This window comes from Gopherus evgoodei, chromosome 4 (genome assembly GCF_007399415.2).
Source record: "Gopherus evgoodei ecotype Sinaloan lineage chromosome 4, rGopEvg1_v1.p, whole genome shotgun sequence".
Taxonomy (NCBI): Eukaryota; Metazoa; Chordata; order Testudines; family Testudinidae; genus Gopherus; species Gopherus evgoodei.
The window spans coordinates 115,954,489-115,967,989 of NC_044325.1; the positions used below are offsets into that span (position 1 = coordinate 115,954,489).

General features: G+C 47.2%; 2 protein-coding genes across 8 annotated transcripts in view; both read right to left on the reverse strand.

Annotated features, from left to right (window-relative positions):
* Positions 1–4,623, reverse strand: part of CRACR2B (calcium release activated channel regulator 2B) — an 80,583-nt gene extending 75,960 nt beyond the window's left edge. For 5 of the 6 annotated variants that reach the window (XM_030560664.1, XM_030560668.1, XM_030560666.1 and 2 more), the window contains exon 1: positions 4,467–4,550. The gene's annotated coding sequence lies outside the window, so the exon portion shown is untranslated. Of the gene's footprint in view, positions 1–4,466 lie in introns of all 6 variants that reach the window. The other variant, XM_030560669.1, reaches the window with a different exon arrangement.
* A 6,326-nt stretch (positions 4,624–10,949) lies between these two features.
* The window catches only part of PNPLA2 (patatin like phospholipase domain containing 2), a 49,889-nt gene continuing 47,337 nt past the window's right edge, over positions 10,950–13,501 (reverse strand). Inside the window, exon 9 of one of the 2 annotated variants that reach the window (XM_030560670.1) lies at positions 10,950–13,095. In XM_030560670.1, the coding sequence (XP_030416530.1) occupies positions 12,831–13,095 (265 nt within the window). In that variant the 3' untranslated portion in view covers positions 10,950–12,830. The remainder of the gene's footprint in view (positions 13,096–13,501) is intronic. The other variant, XM_030560671.1, reaches the window with a different exon arrangement.

Genomic DNA, 13,501 nt, shown 5'->3' on the forward strand with positions numbered 1-13,501 from the left:
AATTATTTTTGTCAAGGTCCAAACTTCTTGGTCAAGGTATAGTCAAGGTCCAGACTCCAGAGAAACATTTTTCACACCACAGGTATCCCTGTTCAATGAATACATACAATGCTGTACATTAATAATGTACCCCACTCACTGAAGCCACCTCAGGACTCCCTGCACAGATGCACAGTCAAGATGATCAGAACATATCCAGGTTGCATCATCTCCATTTCACTCTTATAGGCTTCACCAGACCTTACAGTAAGCGCAGTGACAATCAAAGGAAAGAGAAGCCGGCCAATATTCATAGTGCTGCTCTTTTTTATGTTGCAGTAAAACCAATTGCTCAAGATTCAAATATTTAGTGAAACAAAATGTGCACCTTAGTCTCTGCACAGAGATCCACGGCTGGTGTAATCTGCCATAGCTCACCTGAAGTCAGTGGAGCTGTGCACATTTATACCAGTTGAGGACCTTGTCCAGTCTCTCTAAAGCCAAGCTAAGCACCTTCAAGTAGATTAAATGGGATTCAGCCCCTAGGGTAGTCCCATCAACAGACCAGAAAAGGTTTAGTTGGTGAATCCCATGTATGAGATTTTTGCCATTGTACTGGGGAAAGTAACTCTGTCCTACTATATGTCAAATCAGTTGCAATTACTGATATCTGTAAAGTCTTCTCAGCATGAAAAATGTCACATGGGTAATGAATTTGGTACTGGTATGATTTGTTTCACTATCAATTGATCAGATCCCATATTTTTTCTCTGCTGCTTCTTGGCAAAGCTATGAGCAATAGCAGAGAAACAGGGAGCTGTCTTCTGTCTGCAGACTAAGGAAGATGGTACATCTAGTTCTCATTTGGAAATTAATCTTTGCAACAGATAGTAGAAGTTTTTTTTTAATAGCTTATATTCTGCAGAAATTGATGGCAAGGGCCCTTCACTTACATAAGAAAATTTTCTGCTCACTAGTGGCAGACAGCATAGGCATCGACTCCATGGGTGCTCCAGCCCCAGAGCACCCACGGGGAAAAATTAGTGGGTGCTCTGCACCCACTGGCAGCCCAGCTCCCCTCCCCGCCCCACCACCTCCTCCTGGAGTATGCCGCACCCCCGCTCCACCACCTACCTCCCAGCGCTTCCCACCAGGCCACCGCCAAAAGCTGTTTGGCAGGGTTAGCATGCTCCAGGAGAGAGGGGGAGGAGCGGGAATGAGGCGCACTCAGGGGAGGAGGCGGGGAAGAGGTGGGACCACAGTGGGGATTGGGGAAGGAGTTGGAATAGGGGCAGAGAAGAGGCAAAGTAGGGGCGGGAACAGACAGGGGCCGAGCACCCACAGGAAAGAGGGGAAGTCAGCGCTTATGGCAGACAGTATAAATTGATTGACTGGTCTCTCTATTGATACTGACAACGAAGACTGAGAGGCTCTGGGAGTAAACAGATCTTTCACCCACTGAGGTAGTTTCCACATATCGTGGCTGAAGAATACAAACAGGCAACCATCTATCCTATGAATCAATACAGAACTTCATCAATTCAGATGTCGGAAGGGATCTAAATCTTCATGCTTCAGGTCTTAAATCTGTCTAGACATTAGGCTGAGCCTTGTAGGGGGGAGAGATTACTCCACATTTGCCTACTGCAGGGTTCCTTTCACCTTCCGCTGAAGCAGCTGGTGTCAGAGGCAGTGTTTGGGATTAGATGGAGCACTGGTCTGATCAGGTATGGCAATTGCTATGTTCCAGTCTCCTGGGCTGTCCAGCCAGCACCTTTTTAGCAGCACAGAATGCATATTTTTTAAAGTATATGTTTCCTTAGTAGTATGATCTCAACAAAAATCTATATTAAAAAAGGGACAGGAAGGTTTGAATTACACCCAGAATTCAGGGTAAACCAGTTTAGTAAGAGGTTCTAGCGGTTTAGATGTTTTCTTTATGCATGTGAGGTGTGTAAAGGACACATTCCTCAGCTCACACCAGCAAACTCCTGGACATCTCCACCAGAAAGTCTTGGATAGCCAAGAGAGACACTCCCAGCTTATTATGTCTCTGCAGGAGATTCCTAGCCAAGATTCACTGACATTTACATGGATCTGAGGCTTGCAGTCATTGGCCTCTTTCCCCTGCTGCTTTCAGGAAGCCCCACAGGAAGGATCGGAGGTTACATACACAGTCACTGCAGTCATCCATACTCGTGTGTGGATGAGAGGAAGGCACCAGGGTTCAAAGACGGGGCTTTCCTTTGTCAAGTGCCACGCTTTCCTGGCTCTGACTTGGAAAGTTCAGCTAGCAGAGAACCATTACAGCTGTTACCAACACCCCACCCATGCATCATCCCCTTCTGCACACTGAAGGTCATCTGCATCCAGACACTGGCAAGGGAGGAGGCTTCATGAAGAGAGGAGGCGGATCATCACCCGGTTTGCATGTAGATATTGGAAAAAGGAGGAGGGAAGGGCCCCCCCCCCATTGAAGTCAGCGGGAGCTTTGCCTGCACACAATGACTTGCAGCATCCAGGGCCTACATTGTAAACTCCTCTGGTCGGAGCCCACATCTCTGTTGTCTGTAAAGTGCCATGCGCTCCATAGTGCTATATACAAATGCAAAAGCAATAGCAGAACTCCCAGTCCCATGCACTTAGCCTCACAGTTTGCTCCCTCCTATAGGGCTAGAGCCACATTTAATCACCCTACCAGAAAGCAGTATTTGGGAGGGAAGAGGGCTTAAACCAGGGAGGGTGCCATCTTTTACTAATAATAGTTAGGCAGACAGGGTAAGAAGAGCCCTTCGGTGACTAGGAAGAGGGACGTATTTAATTCTGAATGAGCAAGAACATTCCCAAAATCATCCCAGTGCAGTATTAGGCCAACTTTCCCCACATACATACATACCTCACACTGCAAGCTTTCAGATAAACGCAGAGTAAAGCATAAAGCATTTTTTTAAGAGCAAGTAACAGGGTGTTCCATTGACTAGTCTGCATGAGAGTGAAGCTCTGTGACTGATTTTTGCCAACGATTTTGTCCTAATCCCCTGTCTACACATTTCTCTCGCTGGACTCTGTTGGGAGCTGCCTTCAGAATAGTCACTTTTAATGGCTTATGACCAGTCAATACCTCCAGCTTTAAACTGTCATAATCACCTCTCTGCCCTACAGGAAATGTACAGGATGAGAAGCAGGGAGCCGTGAATAGGGACATAAATGTACCCTTCTAAAAACCCAGAAGCAGCTCCAGTCCACAATCTTTTCATAAAGATTTTAGAATCACAAGTACTGAACTATTATCGTTCTCCAGCTCAGGGAGAATAAAAGGCTCAAAAATGTCCTCTCTTGTTGCTCTCCATGGTTATTGCTGCAGGACCTGAGCTAAAGGCTTAAGTCAAAACAACAAGCAAAAGTACACTTATAATGAATGAGTGAGACAATGCTCTGTATAAAACATCCTCCTACACCAAGAAGCCACTCACAATTTCAGGGTAATCATACATTAGTGATACAATATAAACACTCAGCCAAGCAGCAGCACTGATAGGAGTGGGGAGGGAAAGGGAGTCTATACAGAGGCTAAAGCAGTAAAAGCTCTGAATGATTTCTCAGTCTGAGAAGAGACACTGATATACAGCCTCCAAATAGAGTAGATTAGGCCTGTTGTATCTCTATACAGCTGGTGGCATTCCTTGGTCACCCCCAGAGTGTAATTAACTACCCCCTTAACCTTTCACAACACTAACCAGTGTTTCCCTGGGAATAATTATCTTCCACTAACCTGCCAGGCACGGTCACTGGAACCATTTGTATAGTGGGTGTGTTGAGAGCCATTGAACTAAACTGCAAACCTGTATATGATGGAAACCACTTCAAGTCAGGGGGTGCTGCAGCACCCCCAGCACCCCTAGTTCCAGCACCTATGCTGCCAGGGGCAAATGGAGAGCCAAAAATTAAGGACACGCATTGGGCAGAGGGAGCCTGATGGAATGAGAGTTTTACAAGCATGTGTCACTGGCTCATAACTCAGCCTGCCTGATGGAAATAACATAGGGCAAGAGAAAACGGGGGGCGGGTGGGGAGAGAACGTGTGGGGGCCACTGATCAATAGAATTCTGAAGTGAGGCCCCTGGAAATGGCAGGAGCTGGGAAATCTGATACCCCCAGTTCCCGCCAAAGGGGCAGAGCCACACTGAATAGCACTGGCTCCAGGGCGAGCACCCCAGGGCAGAGCTGTCAGGGAAAACGCCCCCCTGCTTCTTGGGCTGACAAGATCCAGCCCCCTAGTGTTGACTGAAACCTACTTTAGCCGCCAGACTTTGGGATTTAGAAGCGAAGGCACAGGAAGGGCAGAGAGAAGAGTAGCCTGGGAGTCTGGAGACTGCGCTCAGAAAAGCATGATCCCTCCATCGGACACATACGCCCCGGGGATTGCTGCTGGAGCCAGGCGGCACGCGCAGGGGAAGGGCAGAAGCTGCCGGCTGCTCTCCGCTTACCTGGCGCCTGGGCTCCGGGCCGGGGAGCTGGAGCTGGAGCGTTACCTGCGGCTGCAGAGCGCAGCGGCTCGGTGCTTGCAGCTGGAGGCGTCTAAACCCGGAAATGCCAGGAGCCCAGCAGGGCCAGGAGCCAAGGCAAACCTCCCCTGCTGAACTTTCGCAGCCCCACACACGCCAGGCGCCTTAACCCGCTGGCTGCTGGTTTGCAGGCGCAGCGCTGCCAGCCCTGGCCCGGCCCCCCACTGCAGCCTCTGCCGCTGGGGCTGGCTCTGCGGGTGCCCCCACACGAGCCCGGCTGCGGGGCTGGAGCAGCCGCGGGAGGCTGAAGGCGTTTGGCCCCGCTGACCTTGCAATGCCCACGCGGAGTTATTGCTTTTTCCACCCCGTGCGCAGGGAGAGCGCCCCGAGTGGAAATCCATGGAGAACAGACAGAGGCGGGGGGAGGGGACACACAAACTATCCGCGGGGCTGTGTGTTTAATCGAATTGTCCCCAGGCTGAGACACTGAAAGGCGAGCCAAGGAGGGAGCCAGCAGCCGCTTCGGGGAGGGAGGCGTGGAAGCAGCGAAAGGGAATCGGTCTGAAGGGCTCACACGCGTGACGCGAGGGGGAAGAAAGCCCACGGGCCGGCCAGATGTCAACGGGATGAAATTAACAAACCCTTCATCTCAATCTGCCCCCCCGCCGCAAACTATGGAAACGAAGGGTGACCAATGAACAGGACAGGGCAAACCTGTGAAACTAGCAAGAGCAGCAGGTCAATGGAACACTTGGAAAGTTTGAATATACACAAATTAGCCTGGCCAGATCGTACTCATCCGCAATCTGTAGTGAGGCCATCCAACCTCGGTCCTGTCCTGTGTTAGTTGCAAGCCTAAAACTAACTCTAATTCCTGTTTAACAAGGTTTCCAATTAATAAGGGCCTTTTGAGAGAGAGGAGGGAGCAGTATTTTGGGGGGAAATCAGGAGAGATTTCCTAAAAGTGACATGAGCCTGTAGAAAACATCCCAATGTCCCATCTAAATTTTCCAAGCGATGACAATGTGCGGAATGGAACACACACCAATAAATATGCATTTTCAAGGGGAAGTTTAACTCTTTCCCCCCTGTACAGCTCTCTTGATCTATTAGCATGGAAAATAGGTGCATAGTATAAACAATTGTGGGATGTAAGAAGGTAGAGTTGAGCATCTTAGAGGATCAGAGCCTCAATTAGTATATAGGGAAAAAATGTTCTGGAATGATGATTATTCTGATTCAGCTCCGAGTGGATTTTATATGGCCAAATTAGATCCTTAGAGAATATGGGTTGCTCTGTCATATTATACTTGTACATCTGTCATACACTACACATCCTAGTTTGTGAGAATTATACATCTCTTTGCTAAGAGTCAGATTGTGATGCTTTTACTTATGCTAAATAGTACATTCCTCCACAAGTAGCCCCACTGATTTGAGGCAGAGTGACCTAGACTGAGAGGATAGAGCTCTAGACTAGGATGCAGGGAGAGATTATTTCTACTCTGGGCTCTTATCGGCCTCCTGGGCAAGTACACCTCCCATATCTCATTTTTCCCATCTGTAAAATGGGGATATGGATACTGACTTTCATTGTAAAGAAATTTGAGATCTATAGCTCAAAAGAGCTAAATGCTATTACTACTACTACTTGTGGTGTATCAAACAGTCCAGGATAACTAAGGGTACTACAATCTGCCCCAAAATTGCTTGGGATGATGCATTTCCTGATACCTTAACCTAGAGTAAGAATTGGGCAAAATTTTTTAAAGGATCCCTCCCACCTCACTTGTCCTGAAAATTACATGAAGTATTCAGACACATCCCTCTGTTTCACCTCCTTTTTCCTCTGTCCAAAGAATGTGGGAATGGCCAACAAGAAAAATATCAGGAAAAAAAGCAACAGCAACCTGAGGATGAAACAGTACCTGGGCAAAGCATCATCGGTGTTCAGCTAAATGGCAATTCTCACAGGTCCCCCCACCCCACACCCCACTCCGCTCACAATCTGCATCCAAGAATAAAAGGCATCTCAGGTGTCACAAAGACCTTATTGAATGACTATAAATTCTGTGCATGGATGCCATGCACAGGACTTGGATATTGGGTTGTTCCGAAGAATCCAGCACTATCATTAAAGGCAAAAACGTTGTTCGATCTGTTGTGCAGGACTACAGAATGTAAAATATGGCCCCAATTTCCACCCCTGCTGGATGTTGAACCTGCACATCCCTCTGTATCACATGAAGTGCACAAAATTATTTTACTGTTGTCAGTATTGGCAAACTCAAAGGGTTTGAAAATTAGGAGTCAGGCCATCACAAATGATGAGATCTTTTAAAATAATCTCATTATTTTAACCCTGACAAGTTTTGGGGCTCTTTTTTGCCTTGTATTTTTTATATTTTTTAAATTTGGAGCCTTTTGGACGGACTTAGATTACATTTTCAAACTTTTCTCCACCAGAGTGCCAGAGCCTTTAAAAGAAAGGTCAGAATCTAATATAATCAAATGACTCCAGGAGCTGGGGCTTTAAAAAGCTGACACTTCAAATATCACAAGAATTGGTACCACTTATTAAACCCTGGGGTGAAATCTTGGCCCCATTGAAGTCAATGGCAAAACTCTCATTGACGTCAATGAAGCCAAGATTTTACTCCCGGGCATCTACCATTCAGTGGAAGGAGCAGCGCTGTTGTCTGTCCACTCTGAAACCACCCTCTTCTCCCTTGTTTGGAAGCAGGGGAAGTTGAAATGTAAAGGAGACTCTTAGCTTTCGTTACAATTTTTTTTAACCCTTTGAAGAGCCTGGTGATTGGCACCAGTTAGCGGATTGTGGAGGCTGAACAGGACCTGCATCTGGGCTCTCTCTATGCAGCAGGAACCAAGGGAACTCACAATCTCACACACGCTTTTTATGTCAAATGAGTTTGAGCTGTACTCCAAAGAACCATTTCGCCAATTCCAAAATAACAGGAAGCAGCAGCCATTCGGGGGGGAGGCTGCCCCAGGTTCCCACACCCCCACTTATTCTTAGCAACTTGCCAAAGAGTTAGTAAGAGCAGAGAATAGAAACCAGGTCTCCTGAATCCCAGGCATGTGCACTAGGCACTGGGCCACACTCCCTCCAATGCACTCAAGAGTGGCGGCTCCCATTAGGCTGCCTAGAACTTGAACTGGGTGCAGCCCAAAATTTCCAATGTACATCTTTCATAAACTTTTAGTAGAAAAGAGAAGCAAGCAAGCCACCATCCCAGCTGAGAATTTTTAGGAAGTTTTTATTAGAGGTATATTTTTGCCAAAATAAATAGTTACACTTTCTTCAGCAAAACATTAGAAAACAAGAACAGAAGGGGGAAAAAAGGCATCAACATTTTAATGCTGAACGTTCAAGTGACTGACTGCTACTTAATAACACTGCTGTGTAAATAAATCAATTGCTTATGTTGTCACTGGTCTAATCGCTGCTCTGACTTCCTGCAGTACTCTACGTTTACTCTCTATATGCTCTGCACTAGCACACCTCATCAGCAGGTGAGCTCTCGGGAGGAGCTGGCATACAGAGTTCTCATCTATACACTGCAAGCGAAACACTGAAACAGAAAACTTTTATTTCTAGACCTGTACTTGGCATCTGCGGTTCCCTGCACTTTGTAGGAAAGCCTGAGTGTATCAATGCAGGGCAAGGGTGCTAATGGATTAGAGATTTACTGTAGTGGAGCCTTGCACCAGGGTGGGATGGTGGCAGATAGATTTCTCGTTTCCCTCCCGATATGAAGCATATTGAGAAACAACTCACTCCAGCCGCATTCAGAAAGGCAGATTCCACAGGGAGAGTGGAAAGGGAGAGGTAGGGAGTGTGATGGGGAGTGCAACAAGGAAGGGAATGGCTGGGAACATGGTGTAAAGAAGGCAGATGGTGGAGTCCAGCACAATGCTGAACTGGCAGATGCATGTGACTGACCAAGCTAGTCCATTGTTTCCTTATCTCCTCCTAAATCAAATGCCATGTCCATATGAGAAAATATTTATGCACTCTGAATGGCAAGCTCATGGGACCCTTGCAAAGCTCAACATAGCATTGACTAGAGAGAGACTGCGAAAGGCAGACAGCAGGAATCTTTTCCACACACCCCAGTGAACACAAGAGCCCTTTCTCCCATGGGAGGTGCTGGAAGTCTCATCAGTGAAGTCACTGAAAACCAGGCAGAAGTAGGAAGACTCTCTATTGTAGGCTGGTAACAGCCCTGCATTGGCAGAGGGATGACCTAGATGACTGGAGACAGCTAAGTTTCTCTGGCCTTCTAGGATCTTCCAGAAGGGAGCGATCGCAGGACCACTGAATATCAGAGAAGAGTTGTGCATCCTCTCCCCTTTAAGAGCCACTTGCAATAATATTAGCATTGAGGCAGACCCCCACACAAACCCAGCATACAGTACATTCATCGTGGCTTACAGAGCAAGTTCAGAAGACATGCAGTGTTGTGCATAACAAAATAACTGTACAGCACAGCGTAATTTAGTCATTGGTTATATACACAAGTTCATTATGTGCCTCATTACAAGCAGCAAGTGGTATTTACATAAAGTATATTTATTTTCTTGTGCACGTGGGCTAAGGTGCTGTATTAATAAGCTTGACATTACAGAAAGCAAAAAGGATCCTCAAAGACACACAACTTTGGTATGAAAGTGGTGGAAGCTATGTGGCTCAGAACATTAGACACAGCACTAGCAATCTGCTGTAGAGAAGTACCCTGCACTGGATCCCAGGTGATTGGCTCAATGTAATAACGGTTCTCTCTCATTTCTTAAAGCCACACGCTGACTAGGACCAGCATCACCACATTCAAGGGCTTTGAACCACTGCGTGATGCACATTAAAGTTAGTTTCTCTCAAGCCAAGTTTTCAAAGTGTCCTCTTGTGTTGGGCACTTCAGATTTTGGGCTGATCAATGTTTGTCTAACCAAAGAATGAGTTACAGCTGGCAAGGAATGTTAGAGATAACAAGAAGGGGCTCTTCAAATATGTCAGACATAAAAGAAAGATCAGGGATGGTGTGGGTTCGCTGGAGAAGGTGAGCTGGTATCAGATGATAATTAGGCAGAACTGCTCCTACTTTGCTTCAGTCTTCTCACAAAAAATAATGTGATCAGACGACTAGCCAAGTTACCATAGACAATAAAGGGGAAGGGATGCAGATCGGGATAAGTAAAGAACACGTCAGAGATCTTCTGATCAATCTGAATGAATTCAAATCAATGGGGCCTGATGCTATTCACTTGAGGGCACTGAAGGAATAAGCTGAAGAAATCTCAGAGCCAGTGGCAATAATATTTACAAACTCATGGATGACAGGAAAGGTCCCGGAAAACTAGAGAAGGGCTAATGTAGTGCCCATCTTTAAAAGCGGGGAAAAGGAGACAGGGAACTATAGATCAGTTAGCCTGACTTTGATACCTTGGAAGCTACTAGAACAATGTATAAAACATTCAATTTGCAAATACCTGGAGGATTTGCAGCCAGCATGGATTCACCAAGAACAATTCGTGCCAAACCAGCTTGATCTCCTTCTTTGACAGGGTAACTGGTTTTAGGGGGAATGCGATGGACATAATATACCTGGACTTCAACAAGGCTTTTGACAGTACGTGACATTCTGATAGGCAGACCAGAGAAATGTGGTCTCAGTGAAATTACTATAAATGGATACATAATTGGTTAAACAACTGCAAACAAAGAGTAATGATTAATGGAATGATATAGGGCATAAAATGGGGTTGGGGGTGATTGCCCACACTTTGGAGGATAGAGCTAAAATTCAGAGCGATTTTGATAAATTGGAGAACTGGGCTATGGACAACAAAATGAAATTAAACAAAGACAAATGTAAGGTGTTATGCTTAGGGAAGAAAAAACAAATGCACAAATACAGAATGGGGGAAAACTGGCTAGATTGGACTATTGCAGAGACAAATACTAGGCCCATTTCATAAACTGAGAAGGCACTTGCGCTATGCAGGTAGTGTCACTTGAAGGTTGGCAAGGGGACACTCTAAATCACACAAACTTGTTTCCAGACCAGTGTCTTGTGGGAACAGACAGGTCTACCACCACCAGGGACGCTCCACCCTCAGAGTCCTGCTTGCAGATGGAAATCACAAAATGAAAGCTGTGGTTACCTGGTGAGCTCCTGGCTGCTTTCTGCCAGAAGGTCTCTATGGTGCACATCATTACAGGCATTACGGCAATTTACGGCAATGCTCCTTTTAATAGAGGCAGACACTCCCACTCATACCAAGCATATCACACAGGCCACGGCTGCTAGACAGCAGCATGCAACCTCACCTTCAGGAAGAGACACACCTTTTCTCATCTGGCCCATGACAGGTGTGCTCTCCTGGACTTTCTAGCTGTTAGTTATTTATCACGTGCCAATCACCAGAGTTTCTGGGTGCATCTCCTTTTTTTTTTTTTAAAGTGGCATTTGAGAACCTTGTACAAGTCACTATTCTATGTATACAGTATATAGCTGAACTTTAGGCACTCCGTGTCCCTACCTCCCAAAAAGGACACATGCAATTGTTTTGGCCTATTGCAGATTGTTTGTGCTAGCAGAGGTAGAAAGAAGCCCCACACAGCCAGAGGCATTGCAAGGAGAGGAACCTTGAAGATGGTTGTGTGACGCAGACACAGTCACAGTGTTAGGATTTTGGCTTTTTCAGTACATACAATCCCCACTCGAATCCATATCTCCCCCTCCCACTGAGCAGTGAGGCAAGCAACAGGCGGGACTAGACACCCATCCTCTCACGGAGAATGTGCCAAAGAAACAGCTTTGCTAGAAGCATATATGCAATGGAATGCTACTGGGTTACCTTGGGACACTGCATATTTCAAGGCAACACCCTTCCAAACACTGGGCAGAGTTCAGCTCTGGTATAACCCCACTGACTCATCTTTTAAGTGACAAAATAAAGATACAGGGGCCTGCACACGAATTTGGCATGTCTTACTTCACCTCCCCAACTTCCTTGTTCCTCTCGCTCACACGATGCTGTCACCTTCAGGGCAGCGCCACCTTCAGTCAGAATGAGGGGCACACAGCTCCCGCTTGGGGAGCTGACAGAGCGGCATCTCTGGGACCAGCAATCTGCATCATCCAACGTCAGCTCCTTCACTAAAGTCCAAACTCACCACAAGCATATGCAGGTGCAACGTCACTGGCTACAACAGACTTCCATCCATTTGCACCAGCGGGGAATTTCGTTTCAGGGTTCTCCGGCTCTGTGATCCCATGGAGCTGAAACCCATCCCCCCCAGACGACCACCTTCAGGGTACCTGCTGCGACATTCCACCACAAGCCACTTGGACACAACATGCACTGTGCATTCTTCACCTTCAGCCTTCCTACAAGCGCTTCGCATTCCCTCCCCAACAGCAGCCTTTGGGCCAATCCAGGGAAGGAAGGCTGAGATTTCGCAAAGCCACCTAAGGCTCATTCAGTTTAAATGAATGGGAATCAGGCACCTAAATCTGAAAAATCTCAGCTGAACATCTCATGTCTCCCTCCCACCCCACCCCTAAAAATAAATTTCCCAGCCAGTTTTATCACTACAGATCTCAGGCCTCCGCAGCTCAATGGAGACGAAGATCCCTAAAGGAGAGAGGCAGAGAGTCCAAGAAGAGATGAAGGAAGCTTAGAGCAACAACTGTGGGTATCCAGTTCTCTCCTGTAACTCTGCAGTCCCAATGCCAATGAAATCTACATTAACAGCAGCAGGGTCAGAGCTGGCTCCGAGTGAGGACAGAGGTCAGAATTTGGCTCCAGTGAAGGAGAGCTGAGAGGCGGTTTGGGCCCATACGATAGCTGCTCCGGCACTATGGGCTGCTTTACCTTTTGGTAGCACAAACAGTGAAGAGCCACAGGGTGCTAGGTTGTTTAAAACTAAAACAAATAAACAAACAAAGCCACAAATGTGTAGATCTAAAACCGGAGACAAAACAAGCTCCGGAGCATGAGCGACGTCCTGATCTAGGCTAGATCCTCCAGGTATGTCTCCTGGAGAAGCCCACTGGGACCGTTACAGCACAGCCAGGGACTGCCACCTCCCCCATGCTGGGTGCTGATACACATCTCTAAGTGGTCATCATCAGCAAACGTGTTCACTTTAACACTGTGCCCCTCCCCTGGTCAGGCAAGTAGCAATTGGCTACACTGGATGCCACAGCTTTGTTCATGAGGAAGCTCCCATCACAGGCTTGCAAGAATCAAAGGTGGCAGGTTGCCGAGATGCAGGTCTGACCCCATGCGCCCTCCTCCTCCTGGCTGCGGTGCAGGGGCTCAGAAGAGTGGCAGGCTCTCTTGCACATGGTCTGCCGGCGAGAATCTCATCTGCAGCCCCTCTGGTGGGAAGATGGAGGCCTGCATGTCCACGTTGATGCAGAACAATCCCAGCATGAGCTGGCGCTGGTATTCCTCCCACTTCATCTTAACGTCCATCAGGGAGAGGTTGCTCCGCATCCACTGGGGCAGCACCTCGCTGTACGTAGAGGCCAAAGGGATTGGCAGGCTCTGGGTCCTTCGGAGCTCAAAATGGTAGTAAAGCCTGAAAGGCAAAGAACACCAGTTACAACTTAAATACATGAGGGTAGCACCGCTTAGACAGCACAGTGCAGTGGCCAGGGCACTGGACAGAGAGTTGGGAGACCTAAGTTCTCTTCCCGGTTATGCCACCAACCTGCTTGTGTGACTTTGAGCAAACCACTTCACCTCTGTACCCATCCATATCTGTCCCCACCCTTTGTCTATCTTGCGTATTTAGACTTTAAACCCTTCTGGATAGGGGCTGACTCTTACTAGGTGTACGTACAGCATTGAGCACAATGAAATCCTGATTTCCTTTGGGACCTCTAGGCTTTTCCATGCCACAAGGAATATTATTTAGATAAAGCATTATATTCTCACCTCAACCTCGGCCCACGTACTGGCCCATGCGGACAGGCAGTACTGGA